Source organism: Eulemur rufifrons, chromosome 2 (genome assembly GCF_041146395.1).
Source record: "Eulemur rufifrons isolate Redbay chromosome 2, OSU_ERuf_1, whole genome shotgun sequence".
Taxonomy (NCBI): domain Eukaryota; kingdom Metazoa; phylum Chordata; class Mammalia; order Primates; family Lemuridae; genus Eulemur; species Eulemur rufifrons.
In genome coordinates this window covers 39,549,328-39,564,822 of record NC_090984.1, presented here as the reverse complement: position 1 = coordinate 39,564,822, position 15,495 = coordinate 39,549,328, and the positions used below count along the sequence as shown (strand labels likewise).

At 34.2% G+C, this 15,495-nt stretch overlaps 1 protein-coding gene across 2 annotated transcripts in view; it reads left to right on the top strand.

Moving 5' to 3' along the window:
* UNC13C (unc-13 homolog C) overlaps nt 1–15,495 on the top strand; it is a 562,886-nt gene that overhangs the window by 272,854 nt on the left and 274,537 nt on the right. For both annotated transcript variants that reach the window (XM_069459636.1, XM_069459628.1), the window contains 3 exons: nt 5,879–6,048; nt 9,109–9,224; nt 11,079–11,242. In XM_069459636.1, the coding sequence (XP_069315737.1) occupies nt 5,879–6,048; nt 9,109–9,224; nt 11,079–11,242 (450 nt within the window). The remainder of the gene's footprint in view (nt 1–5,878; nt 6,049–9,108; nt 9,225–11,078; nt 11,243–15,495) is intronic.

Genomic DNA, 15,495 nt, shown 5'->3' with positions numbered 1-15,495 from the left:
AAAATAAAAATTTTCACTAATTTTAGTACTTATATTTTGATACATACTCTTACAGCTTATTTCAATAGATATAGATTTTGTATGTGTTTATTCATGCATATTTAATATTTCTTTTATCAATGCATCTTTTAAAAAACCTCACATAATATGATTTAAAATACTACAGAATCTTATTTGATACAATTTAAATATACAACTAGAAATTTTAAATATTCTTATAGAACATGATTTTTAATGGTGCCATCACTGTTGACGTTTTTGTCTGATATAGTTGCAGTGTGAGATATGCTAATATTTTGGTTGTTTCGTCAGATCTAGCTTGATTATAAGTTCATGTTTCAGTTTTGAAATTCTTTGCTAATATACTACTTCAGTAACGATGTTACATTAGGAGATGACTACTTGAGCAGGAATGTTTTCCCAGCCGAAATCAGGCAATCAAGCTTTATTGACTTTATGCAGTCCATGGGCATCTCTCTAGGTAGAGCAATCCATCACATAATAGGTTAAACTCTGATAAGTTGAGTAAGGAGAAAAAAATTTTTTGCTTTAATTATAGGAGATACGTATTGGGGCCATATCTAAGAAACTCTAAATTAAAAATACCTATAGTGAGACCATTTGCAAAGTTGGAATAAATAATTTTAAAGAAATTAGCCATTTAGATGGCTGCCCAAGAAAATTGGCCAAATAGTGATTGGTTCTACAGAGATATGGCACCTGCGAATTAAAAACAAAAAATCAAAACAACGCACATGCATACACACATAAAATAATCCTGAGTCCAGAAAGAAAAAATTGTTCTCCTTTAATTTGGAATGGAATAAAATACTTTATTTCCATGGAAACAAAACCAACTTTTTCATTAGCAATGAAAAAATTTAAAATTAGAAATATGAATCACTCTTCAAGAAGAATTATTTTTAATTAAATGAAAACTACAAACCAAATCATTTGTCTCTAGCAGTATTTATTTATCATGAGTTTATGCAGTTAAAGATCTTATTAATATTTTTCTATTGATAAAAAAAGGCAAACTCAGAAACTGGTAAACTAAACCATGAGTCTTGGTTAGCAAATTAATCAGGTTGGAAATTTTCTAGTAGAGTAAGATTTAATGAGACTGTGCATTCTCTATTATACATGAAGGCCTTTAGTATCTAAAGATATTTCTCTTGCTGTCAAATTCTGTTACTACAAAAGCCTATCATTTCCCATCTTAAATGCAAACCTTTATATTTTCATAAAAGTCAAGGTTTGTGAAACACATTTTAAATAGTTAAGGAATGCCATAGAACACAGCAAGTATAAGAAGTAATAACAGTTCATAAATTCAGTTTATTTTAAATCATTTCAGATATGATCAAACAAAATCAACTCACTAAGATTTTTTATTCTTTTCCCACCGGATTCAATTAGAATTGTATTCAGTTTCACATTAAGCCGCGGTTGTGGCTTAGTCAAGAAAGATATTCATTTATTTCATTCAACAAGAATTTCAGGTACAGGGATTTGGGAGCTAGTATGATAACTCAATATTTTATAAAAGAACAAAGCTTATTCTGTCTTCCTATTTTAACATCTTTAGAAAAGGCTGTTCTGTATCCGTGTTCCAAGGTAGTAAAAGGAGAAAATAGAAGAGACAGCAGCAGAAGACTACTGCTTATATCTCATTGGCAGAACTTTATCAAATGTCCATCTCCAGTTCAGGGCAGTTTGGGGAATTGTGTAAAAGTAGGAAAGGGAAGGGGGGAAGTGGCTTGAAAGATTGTCATCTGAGCAAACTTACAGTATTTGCCACCACCCACCTCTTTGACTTCTCAACATTTGTATACAACTTTTCTACCCCTATATTTACTTTAAATGAAATGAATTCATCCTCTCTCTTTTGAGGTAGGTAATCTCAAAATTATGTCCAATTTCTGCCTTTAGGTTGAAATCCAGGATCTTTGAGTAACCTGTCCCTCAGCTCTAGGTTTTGTTCTTTGTTGATCTTGGGACAGAAATTAAAGAGAAATCATCTTCCTCCAACATGCCCAAATGTATTGTTGTGGAGAAAGAAGATAGGATAACAGCAATTTTAAATTTCTCATTTAGTAAGAGGGAAAATGAGAAACACCTATTATTGGTACAGAGCAAATATAGGGTCCTGCTGGACAGGTATACTCATATCTGCCTGATCCTGGCAGCAGAAGTAGTTACTGGGTTAGCCAGTCTGGTGTGCCATGTCACTTCTTTCTGGATGAATTTCTTTTGTACGATTTCTCCAATTCTTTAGATACACAGCTGGATAGATCTTCTTTGCCCATTTTGTCAGTGCCTACACGCAAAGTGGGTAGAATGGAAAGTGAAAGTAAATTAAAAAGGCCTGGAAAAATAGTTTAAAAGGCATTCCATTATCTATAATACCCATAAATTGGGACCTGCCCAAGAAATCCAGGAAGGTGCTCTTCCCAAGGTGGGGGGGATACTGTACTTGGAGTCTACTTTCTATTGCTGTGAGTTCAGGGACCCGGGAATTACTTTAATAAGTACAGTTGTAGCCAGCCAAACCTAAAGGCACATTGGCAATACGGTTTCCTGGAAAATTTACCAGGCTTCCAGGAGATGGGCTTTAAGACAATTTCATGAGCGAGAAACCACATAAGCCTGGAAATTTTAACTCCCTAGCTCTTGGCTCCTCTTTTCTGATCAATTCCTCTCTCTTAACCCAATAGTTGACAGTCTCAGTCCCCACAAAATAATATGCCAGGGTGAGAATGAAACACCTTTAATCAGATTTTTGCCACTAAGTTTCCCTTATTGTCACTCAGAGAAGTATTAAAAGATTGTGCTGGAAAAGCCCTGGGGCAGTAATTTTAGCTCTTTTTTGGAGCTGTGCTTAGAAGCCTGTGATTGTGTGGGTACCGGCTTTTCTCCACCCTGCAGGGTTCCAAATTATGATTGTTTGAGTCAATTTATAGTGCAGGACACCAACAAGTGAACGTCTTTTGGCACAGCTGTGCTTCCTTGCATCTCTGATTACAGACTGTTTAGATCTAGGATCTAGTTTGAGCATATTAAGCTTCAGCATATTTTTGAAAGTCATAAGATTTAATAAGCGCATGCCAAAATTCTGAATTTTATTCCTACCATTCCTACTAATAAACATGACTCCATTGGCACACGGTCAGGGTTTCTAAGCATAGCGGACAACAGTTTGACCAGCTGTTTTGCTATGGCACATCAAAATGCATTGACTTTCCAGCCGGAGGTGGTTGAATCTTCATTGTTTGTCCCACATATTTAGGTTATGTTACTTGCAGGTCCCTTCATGCTTTAAAAATTATTACGTCAGTCAATATTCTTAATTGCAAACAACATAGTCCACTTTGGTTAGTTTATGCACAGAAAGATTATTGCATAGATTATTATGTTGCTCAAGAACCGTTGGAAAAGTCAAAAAAGGTCTACAATAGAAGCCATGTGTGGGAACAATGTCAAATTATATGGTAGGATTTCCTTGCAGAAAACACCAATCAATACTTTTGTATCCCACCCCCTAGACTAAATACGAGAAACCCTATATTAAAGTACTAAAGCACCCACTACCACTGTTGCCCAAAAGTGTAATTTCCCAGAATATGGTCATTGTATCACTTTGCTTGATTTTGAGTTCACATCTTGCCTGAATGCAGGGCAAATGGGTGGACCGTAGCTGCAAAGGAACCTAGGAATGGGTGATACCGCTTCAGTATTGAGAAGATGAAGAGCATAAGGAGGACTATAGCCAACATGGAAGCAGAATGCTCAGAGAGGCTGTGCATCCATATGTGATGCTTCTCCACCAGAGCATCTTCAACTCAATCTCTGGCTTTATGCCCATTCCAAATCCCTTGTGTAAATTCCTATATTTCAAACAGCAGCCCCATTGCTCTCTTTACTCTGCGGACAGTTTAAACCTGAAACATAATGGCAAACTTTGTTTTTAATATTCCTCAAAAATAGCTCTTGGGAATGAAGGAGCCAGCCATTCTTTATGTGAAAAACAAACAAACAAAAAAGGTAGAATCAATGTTTGTTTTGACAAATATTGTAAATGTATTATAAATGCAAGATGTTAATAATAGGGAATTCTGGGTCAGGGCATACAGATACTCTTTAAACTACTGATGTAACTTTTCTATAAATCTAAAATTCTAAAATTAATCCATTTAATTAAAAAATGAAAGAAATAAAGTCAATGAGAAATGCATAGAGACTCAAACTCTCGTAAGCAAAATACCAAGTATATTTATAGGAAGCACATCATTATTTCTATCTGTCATTCATCAATTAATATCATATTTTTGATATTAAATAGAAATTTTGAAAGACAGTATCATCTTTCTCTCCTCTTGCTGTATAATATATATGTATAGATAGGCACATGTACGTATATATTTATGAATTCTGTAGAAAGACATCTGTATATATGTATACCTATATGTTATTACTATTTTATATGCATTACTATTTGTGTATATATTTAACCAGTTAAAAAAAATCTTATCTTTTTTTTTTTTTTTTTTTTTTTTTTTTTTTTTTTTTTTTTTTTTTTGAGACAGAGTCTCACTTTGTTGCCCGGGCTAGAGTGAGTGCCATGGCGTCAGCGTAGCTCACAGCAACCTCAAACTCCTGGGCTCAAGCGATCCTACTGCCTCAGCCTCCCGAGTAGCTGGGACTACAGGCACGTGCCACCATGCCCGGCTAATTTTTTCTATATATATTTTTAGTTGTCCATATAATTTCTTTCTATTTTTAGTAGAGACGGGGTCTCGCTCTTGCTCAGGCTGGTCTCGAACTCCTGACCTTGAGCGATCCACCCGCCTCGGCCTCCCAGAGTGCTAGGATTACAGGCGTGAGCCACCGCGCCCGGCCTAAAAAAAATCTTATCTTTATAACAAAAACTAGAGCCTCAAAAATTCTTTTTCAAAATGAGACGGGATATTTTATCTTGTTAAAGAATAGATTCTAAAAATGGGTACCAATCTTTATTATCTAGAGCTTGTTATTTACTTTAGCTGCTATTTGCAGGTAAAAAAATATATATTAGATCTCTGTCTCCTAGGGCTTACATGAACTCTGGTGATTTATTTTATCAAAAGGTGACAAGAAGGGGCATCCTTCTGCTTTTGAATGTTTAACACAATGATAGCTGTGTTTCTGCTACTTTAAAATTTCTTTCAATCCTTCAATCTTTTTGTAATATAAAAATGAAGCAAATAAACTGGTAGTTGACTTTTTGTTTCTACCTAAACATTTTTTTTCTTCTTTTTGGTAGCAAAGAAATTAAAATCTGGGCCATTTTTAATATAAATTTTGGGCAAATGCCGAATATTTTATCATTCAAATATCATTGCTACGGTCATTTCAGGTGTATGTTCATATAGTAATCTTTGGAATTCTGAGAGGATGGGAAAGAGCTGTGCTTTTATCATTCTGACCACTCTCCCTGATTAATACTGGGCTTTGTTAGCTGCTACAGACACATGGATTAATTCTTCCCCCCTCCCCACCATTTCCACCACATTTTGCTAATAAACATCAGTGAAAATGCCCCATGTAAGGATTTCTCACTCATGTTTGATTATATGTAGTTCTGTTAAAGGAAATAAGATGGGGAAATTGGGTTGGATTTTCTCTTACTAATATTGTTTAACTGATCAAACTTTTCTTCAATATATCTGCGTTGTGTACCTGCAACATCCCATGGATGGAATGGGTTAGTGAGAAATCTCATTTATTATGTAATGTACTATGTCTTTCTGGATTAGATAGATTTAAAATAAGTTACAAACATCAGATGCCACTTAGAGCAGTTATCAATGGTTGTTAACTTATCCACATTTATTTTCAGTGAGTGTCATAACTCCACAGATCGAATCAAAGTCAGAGTGTGGGATGAAGATGACGACATTAAATCCAGAGTCAAGCAACATTTCAAAAAGGAGTCAGATGATTTTCTGGGACAAACAATTGTAGAAGTGAGGACCTTGAGTGGAGAAATGGATGTCTGGTACAATTTAGGTGATTATCTTTATATTTACTTGAAAACAAGTTAAATAAAATTCCAGATTACCTATAGCATATATTACATTCCCATATAAATAAAAATAACCAATGCCTTTCTAGAACATTCTGTTGGACTTCAGGTGATTAGTTTCATGGGCAAATAAATACTATTATTAATTTAAATTCAGTATTATTGAAAGGCTTTGGTAAATTAAATGAGAAAACTCTTTCAAAGAACCAACTAAATATCTTTTAGAAGAAAAAGATTATTTCATTCTTAATTTTTAATTCGTAAAGTATAGCTTCAAAAACCTTTGTCAAATGTGTGGGAAACAAATAATCAACCTATGATTTAATGCTGTTTGGCTTATTCTGGTCCATTAATGAAATTTTGGCAATAAAGAAAAAATGTATTTAGGATTTCTTTCAAATAATGTTATAAAAATAGGCTGTAGTTGGCAAAGCCAAGAAAGTGTGTGGACTTATGCTGACACTGATGATGAAGAGGTTGAGAATATGTTTAATTGGCATGATTTTTTAAATAAAATTTTATTATGGAACCAGAAATTAAATAAAGACAAGTTTTAATTTTACTTTTATTGGAATTATATAAAAACCTAAAATCTTCAGTGGTGATTTAATAATAGTAAAAATGTATGGATCATCTCAGTTTCTGTAAATGACTGACCTAAAGATTTCTTAATCAAAGCCTCTGAAATGTTTTAATTAGATTTTGAGGGGTAGCTAGTTATAAATCAGAGCATTGACACAGTCTCAGTATTACAAATACGTACCATTTAGGATACTAATATATTTTAACAAATTAAAAAAATGCTTTGGCTTTTTTAAAACCTACATACCTCAAGTAATGTAGCAGTTGACAGAGTAAAAGGAGAATGTCATAAAATTAGTGAAATTCTATATAATAATTTAAAGAAAAAATATATTTAATTTAGCACAAATGATTCAAGCTGGACTAAGAACTCATTATCAAAAAATATTTTAAGAAATTTTCCTGAAAGAAAATTGGTGCTCCCACATTATTGGAGTAGAGTTTTTACCTCAGCTGTAATGAACACCCTCCCACATATTGTTTAACACATTGACAGCCACACTAGGAAAAAAAAAATTCTCTGGGGCCACATGTTTTATTAAAACAAAGCAATCCTTTCTGATTTTTTTTTTTTTTTTTTTGCTGTTGTTGTTTTCTGTGCCTGAGTTATATGCAACACAATCCACGTTTTTAGAATTAAATTGTCAATATTAATCGTAACGATAAGAACATCAACAAGTAAGATTTTCATGAACCAACTTCAGGGTTTTGCTTCACGAAGCCCTGGGCTCAAAACTAACCTGAGTTAAATGCAACTCACATGGCAGTTAATGTGTTAAATTATTAAATAACCTTATATATGAAAACAGAGATGTTAGCTGAGGGTAAATGCAGACCATTAACTCTGTGGAACATTCACAAATTATGTCTTACAATTATATTAAAGAGGTTTACCTATACGTGGAGTCCTCCCCACACTCCTCCCCCCTGGGTAAGTTAACACGTCCTTGGATTGCAGCAGGAAAGCTCTAATTCAGAAAAGAAATTCCACAATTTTTATGTTTTGACAAAACATGTATGAGTCTATTCAGTTCACCATGGAACCTGAATGTGCTATTAGTAAAATCAGTAGTCCAGCTCTCAGGCTGTAAATCTCCTTCAGTCTGTGAAGTGAAAATATGGTGCAATATTGTAAGCCTTTGCCAGTTCACCTCAATTGGTTCTTTTGTGCCCTCCTTGCTGATGTTTAACCATTAAGAGAAAAAGAGAGAGAGAGAACAGGTTTTAGCTTTTTAGGCTTTGTGTAAAATCCTTAAATAGGTTCAATGCACACATACCCTATTTTCAGTCTTTGTAGTACACTTTCCTCCCTCCTCATCACTTAGAATTCATTCCACCACACAAAGGAAGACTTGGCCAAAATCCCTGGGTGTCCAAGCAGAGCCTGCTTCCCAGAGAGCCTTTGGCATGATGATAGTTAAAATCAAAGAACCAAGAAAGCTCCCTGGAGCTCTGGAAAGAGGTGTGTGACAAAAAGATTCCAGGACTTGCATTTCTCTTGGCCCCAGCAGAGGACTTTGATATTTGTTGAGAATTAACTCTCTCTCAGCTGGTAAGAAAAACTCTCAGGATCCTAGCACTGTTAAGAATAGAAACTTTGCAACACAGTGACTATTACATAGTAACAAGTAGAAGTCAGCAGGCATTCCAGGAGAGGAAAGTAGCTTTCATCATTTAACTGTATCTTATATGGCTAAAAATACAGTTATGTTTAGAGAGAGGGCCAATTTGAAAAGTGTCCAGGGCTGACTTTGTGCCACTTTATCTAAATCCTCTTTTTCATTTGTGAAATAGCTATCAGGCCCCCACTACAATCACATCCTGGGGATTCTGTGACTATGCATTTATTTCTCTCAAAGCTACTGATCATTTGGAAAACACATTCATGCATATTATTTGGCTAAATTGACTGTACATTGATTCCATTCAAATAAATAGTTAATCCAACACTTACAAGTAAACGCAGGTTATAGACTGTAGATCTTTATGAATCACTGATAGATAATGGAAGCTGTTAAAATTTTTATTTGCTAACTAGAGCTTTGGCTCATCTTTTGAAGCACAGAAGGAAAGAGGAGAAACTGAGCAGTGGTAGCTTTTAGACAAAACACTTTCCTGGTTAATTTTACACTTGCAGTTGTCTTGCTTTTAATTGCCAAAAACTTATTTAGCTTCATTGTATAAACTGATCAAGTACACAGAAATTTATAGCAGAATAGCAGGGTCTTCTGATAAAGTTTTTCTATTTGATGAATCTATAAGACAGTTTGACAATCACAAAGACACAATAGGCAAATATTTTAATTATATTTAGGGAAATAATTGTGGTTACTTAATAATCAAATCTGACCTAGAAAAATGGTTTTTAGTCATTTAAGTCTTTTGTTTAAGCTTTTGAGAATGTGTATGAGAAACATGGTATTGTCAAAAATGACTAAACAATTACTTTTTTGCTTTGTCAGAGAAACGGACAGATAAGTCAGCTGTATCTGGGGCCATTCGATTGAAAATCAATGTGGAAATAAAAGGAGAGGAGAAGGTTGCTCCATATCATATACAATACACATGTTTACATGAGGTAAATAAATTGCATTTTATTGATGATAAAACCTAGAAAAGAAAATGGTCTTGATTATGGGTTATAAAACTAAATAATTTGGTTTAAAAATCATTGAATTAAGTTTGTAGGGTTGTTCCTGGAGTTCTGCCTCTCTCCTATGGCAGAAGATGTGCTAGAGAATCATACATCCTGTGTGTTGCCCCCTGCAAGCTTGTCCTCTGATGAAAGTTTAGAACAAGACCATGAGGCACATATTAACAGGCAATAAGATGATAATGCATAAGTAGGAAAAAATTACCATTTTTCCAAAGAGTAAGAAAGAACATTAAAAAGCATTCATTGAAGAAATGAGTAATGACAAGTATTTTGGAAGCATTAAAGAAAGAGTACTTCAGTAGCACAGGAGAGGATCCAAATCATAATTGTTTTTGAAAACTCTGAGTTAGGGTTCAGATTTTATTGAAGATTTAATTAGAGGTATTATTTAACTAGAAACATAAAAATGCTGGTGTGGTTTCAATGGCTTTTGGGAGCCAATGTAACAAGAAGTCATTTTTTTCTTCCTTTTTCTGAGTACAAGAAAGGGCTTTATACATATTCAACCCTCCCATTTTAACTGGTCTTTCCACAAAGATATATGAGAGGATCAGAAGGTGGTTACCCACCAAAAAGGTAGGGCCTGGTTGGCTTGGAGAGAGTGAGAGACCACTCAACATTAATCCAAATGGTGAATTCACAAGTTCCCTTTTATGCCTCAGGATGGATACATAGACTCATAATCTTGGGCTTCTATTGGATGCTTTGCAGCTGAGAGGTTAGAGACGTCACTGGAGACTTTCTCTGATGCAAATGATACTTGTCTCATATATCAAAAAGTATGAGATGAATCTGAGGAATGAATGTACCTTTCTTCCATGTTCAAAGTGATAAAGAGAAAGCACATTCCTAAGACAGAAAAAAAACAGTTGAAAGACAGCTTTGCTCTTTTGCATGCTATTTTTCCTAAATATATTTATGAAAATCTGTACATGTAAATATTTACACCTCATTTTACTAAGAAAGAAATGAGGAACACTGTTTAAATCCATTTTCATATTACAAAGTAATTAGATTCAGGATTTAGGCTTAATTTTGTGACCACAATCTTAGTAGTCACTGATACTGTTCTTTGAAGAAAGGTGGTTCAGTTTTCAGACCAATAAAAAGGAATCCCTTGGACTGGCATGATGGAGAACTCTGACCTTAAAGTGTGGGCAGAGAATACCTGTGATCAGAGGAACAGCATTGTGCTTCACTTTTCAGAGTCTTTTCTGCTGGTCCAAGAGCCAGATACTGTAAAACTGAAATCGAAGAAAAAGTCCTTCAGGCTACCCAGGCTGCATCCATATGCAGTTCCTAAACTTGTTAGAAGCAAAAATGAATTGAGGGTATTTTTCATTACAAAATTTTCAAACATTCATTTCAACCTCAATTCATTGACCTGACTCTTACCTGTTTGCAGCGGAAGCCCTTTAGTATTATTTACATAACTAAAATCACATTATTCATCCAGGGCACTAAAATTTACTCAGAACCTATGAATGCAAGATATATTCTACCTTGTAGAACTGTGTACATGCAAAAACTTTTACTTCCTTCTGAAAATGGTTTGGTATGTACAAAATATTTGAATCATTAATTCTGCATAGACCCAGGCAGAAGTAAAAGCAGATTTTTCATAGAAGATGAAGTGAGTTTGAATAAAAATCCAAGATACTCCTGTTGCTTGTAGATGCTTGTAGATGCTTCAGTGCATTTTACTGAAACTTATAGTTAAGTATTTCTGGCCTATTCTAAAGAATCACTGAACAATTGAAAACCACTTGCTTTTAGAATCTATTCCATTATTTAACTGAAGTGAAATCTAATGGTGGAGTGAAAATCCCAGATGTCAAAGGAGATGAAGCCTGGAAGGTTTTCTTTGATGATGCTTCCCAAGAAATAGTTGATGAATTTGCCATGCGTTATGGGATTGAATCCATTTATCAAGCTATGACGTAAGTATTATAAAACATTTATGTGGTCAGAAATCTCTGTTAAAATCTAAAGAAGAAAAAAAAAAGAACATTCATCTCACTTCTAACTCAAATGAAACTTTGATTAAAAAGATGATTACATTTCTTTGTGTATGTTTGATGCTGACTGCTGTCTCTCTGACAGCTGAAGTACTAATGATTTGGTGATTCACTAACACCATCCTCCCAACCCCTGTCTTGTTCTCCAGTGTGGTCCCTTGACAAACAGTGTGAGCAGCACCTGGTAACTTAGAAACACAAATTATTCAACCCACCCCAGACCTACTGAATAAAAAATTCTAAGGGTGGAGCCCAGCAATTTGTGTTTTAGCACACCTTCCAGGTGATTCTCATGTAAAGTTTGAGAACCAATGCCTTATGTGATATCTTAGGAAACGAAAGCCCTGATGCCCTGATTTGTACAAGGTTACAAAGCCCTTTAGTGTCAGAGATACATCTAGAGCCATAATTGTGTCTTGCCCCAAATATTAGACTATGTCCTTCCTTCTTATATTTATATCGGCACTACTAATTCATTAAAACTATGATTTATTTTAGCATGCATAGAACCCAAACATTGTAGCAAATGTGGTACCATAGGATTGTCTTACACAGGCATCTAACCCTTATTGAGGAGTTTCAGTAAGGATTTAGAACTGGGTCATTACTTCTCTATAATTTGCTTTTTGACACCTGGACTAAGTTTGTAAGTGCACGTGGTTCAGCTATGTATCATGTATAACATGTAAAGTATTTATATGCATATATTAGAGAACTTTTCTTTTTTAAGGTCATATTTTCATGTGAACTGAATAAATTCTGGAGCAGATAATTAGTCAGTTTTAGCCATCTTAATGATGGATGTAGATTGGACCAAAATCAGTATTCCTCTTCAGAGTTTACTGTTCATAGCATTTAATCACTAGTTACAACTCTAGAACAGGAAAATGTAATAATGGATGTTTTTAAATTATTTCTGGAGATATTGTGTGTGTTGTTTCAGTTTATGGAATGTTCTGATGCTAAGTAGTAAAGATACACATAGTCTTAGATGCAAAGGAAAAAAAAAAAAAAAACACTTTAGAAATTACCCAATTGAACCTCCCTCCCAAATCTAGAAACCTTGTTTTCAGATCCCTGAATGACAGTCATCATCCCTCTGCTTGTACATATCCAGTAACAGGGAACTCATTCCTTTCAAGGCAACCTATTTTATCATCGTTCAGCCATAAAGGAGTCTGTGACTTTAATACCTGCTCCATCCCATGCCAAAGGCTGTAACTCAGCAGAACACCTAGTATAATATTTGAGCACAATTAAAATGCAACTATGATTAACAGTCTAAGGTAAATGAACTGTTCTGCCCAAAGAAAGCTAGGTTCAAAAAAATCAAAACAACCTGATTCTGGAAAAAAATCCCAGTAAAAGAATGGATCAAGTTAAATTTGTTCCAATATATTTCTGTGAGCTGATGTTCGATGCCTTCATTCATTTTCATGTTCCTATTTTCTGAGAAGCACATAGTCATGTTAGTATAGAAAATTTGTAAATATATGAGAATTGAAAAGAGGAGAATTAGCCCTCCTTCATTCTCTCACATTGTATTTTTCTCTTGCCTCTCAACCTAAATAAACAATAAAAATTATAAATATATATATGCATAAAAATATATGCATCAAGTGACCAGCAGGTAAATTGGGTCTTATTTATCAAACTAAGTTTTGACAAAGCCCCTGTTCACACTAGATAATAGTATTAATATAAAATAGGAGTTGGCAATATTTTTTTTCTGTAAAAGGCCAGATAGTAAATATTTTGTGGGCCTTGCATTCTCTGTGATACTGCTCAGTTCTGTAGTCCTAGTGCAAAGCAGCCATAGACATCAAGTAAACAAATGGGCATGGCTGTGTTCTGATAAAACTTAATTAAAAAAAAACAAACACTGTGCTCAGTATTTGTTTGGAGGGCCATAGATTGCCAACCACCAGGCTAAGGAGTGAAAGCAAGGCAGACAGACATAGGAAAGAGAATGCCTTTCTTGTATGTGTGTGTGATGCATTTACATATATACTTTAATGATGAAAAAATGTGGTAGATTATATCTGTGGTTATACATTTAATCTTATATTAATATTTTTATTTATTACATGTTTATTTTAGCATTGAGTACTGATCAAGACAGACTTCACATTTCTCTCAGGTTGACAAAACTTTAGACAGTTTTGGCAATTCCTATTGCCATAGCCATGAACAGAAATTTTCTTGCCCCATTGGGTGCAATTTTTGCTTCGACTTTGGTGCAATTTTTGCTTTGACACTACAAATTGTACCATTATCTTGCCAGAAGAAAAAACTAAATTTCTATTGTCTGACAATCTGATAAATCCTAAAAACAAGTTACTACCAACATAGATACAATCTCTTCATTTACTATTTATTTGTATACATTAATTATTGCAAATTAAGTGCTTTCGTACAAAAATACACATGTACCCATTTTATATCTACATGTTAATCTTATTATAATCTATAATTATGTTTAGGAGAGATAATAGAATGGAGCAGTTTAGCGATGCATTTGAATTCTCTTCAAGGATTTACAAATTAAAATTTTGAAGAGACCAGTCCTTTTTCTATTACTGCTTTTTAAGTTCCTGATGCATGGTAGAAACTCAATATATTTTTGTAATTGAATGAATCAGAAGCAGAAGTTGTTTATCAAAATTACATTTATTTTCAACTTCTCCTGGTGTGTTGTAGGTGTCAGAGGTTTTCAGTTGCCAAAAGCAAGCCAAGTAGAAATGAAAAGCTTAATTACGCTGATACAGGTATCTGTGTCACCCCTTGTGTTGCATCGAAGCATTTTAGAGCACACCACATTGATCATTTCTAATAATTTGAGGGAGTTTCAGAGTACTGATATTTTTCAGTCAGGGGTTGAAATATAGCTTTCATAGTTAGTTTTTACCATACTTTCAAAATAATACTTTTGCAATTGAACTGTATCTTGAGTCCTAATCTATTTTTGGCCAATGACTAACTCAACTGGAAAAAAAAACAGTTTATGAATAAACATACTTTCAAATTTAAACTGGTCCAATAGTGAATAATTATTTGTTGTTTTGAAAACTTGCTTCAAGGAATAACAATAACAAAAAATAACCAGAAAACCAACCAACCAACAAATAAAAACAAACAAAACCTAGAACTAAACGTTTTAAGCTTATCTCAGAATTACTTCCTGTTAACTTTTAAAAACACATATTAGGAAAACTCAGCTTCAAAGAAGAAATGGTGTCCTGTCTGTCTAGTAAGGATACTTATGAGTTTGGGAAGGGGCAAAACCGCTTAATTCTGTGGACTTTCCTAGACATTATTTGATCAGAAACAGAAGTGAAATTGCAGTTTCTTTTGATATTTAAAGACCCTTTAGACTTATCCAAATCCCCAGGTAACTTCATAATTTTCCTTTTTTTATTAGAGATTGCTTGGTTTCTTTTAAGCATATCACCAGTTCTTTGAAGATAGATTTGGAAAAGAAATAAATAAGAAGTGTGTATCAAGTCAGAGAATCTGGTAGCACATTACAAAATTTTTCTCTTGTGTATTTCTCATCACAAAAAGGAGACCAAATCTATTTTTCTGATAAATAACCTGAACGTTAAGACTAAACTTTCCAGTACTCCAAGGCAATCCCTGTTTACTGTAAATGCATTTCCCTTTCACCACAAAATAGTCTTTCTGAGGGCACAATTTATTAAGATTAGCCCTATGTGTTGCCTTAAAATGTATCTTTTGTTCTGGAAGCCTTTGTGAGAAAGAAAAGCATTACAATTTTCCCATTTGAACACGTAATGGATCAAGGATCTGAAGAATTTGTTCCTACGTGGCAAACACGACCATCCATCTAAAATAAAAGCAGTTTTCTGATTTATGACAGTAAGAATGAGAATCTGTTCCCTTTTTCAAAGGAGCGTACTATTCTGGATATGTTGCCTTATGGGTTAAGCATAGAACATGTTTCCATCATGAGCATTTTGGAAGTTCTTGGTGCTTTTCATCTATTTATGCAAATATATATGTTCCTGACAATATTCTGACAGACTAACTCCTCACTGCTGAAAACGTCTAGGAAATTTCAGATCAGGCATTAAGGATTAAATCATCCTCCGGAGGTGATGTCTATCAAGCAAATACATTTTAGCCGTGTGTTTAATTAGTCATTTATTGTAAAA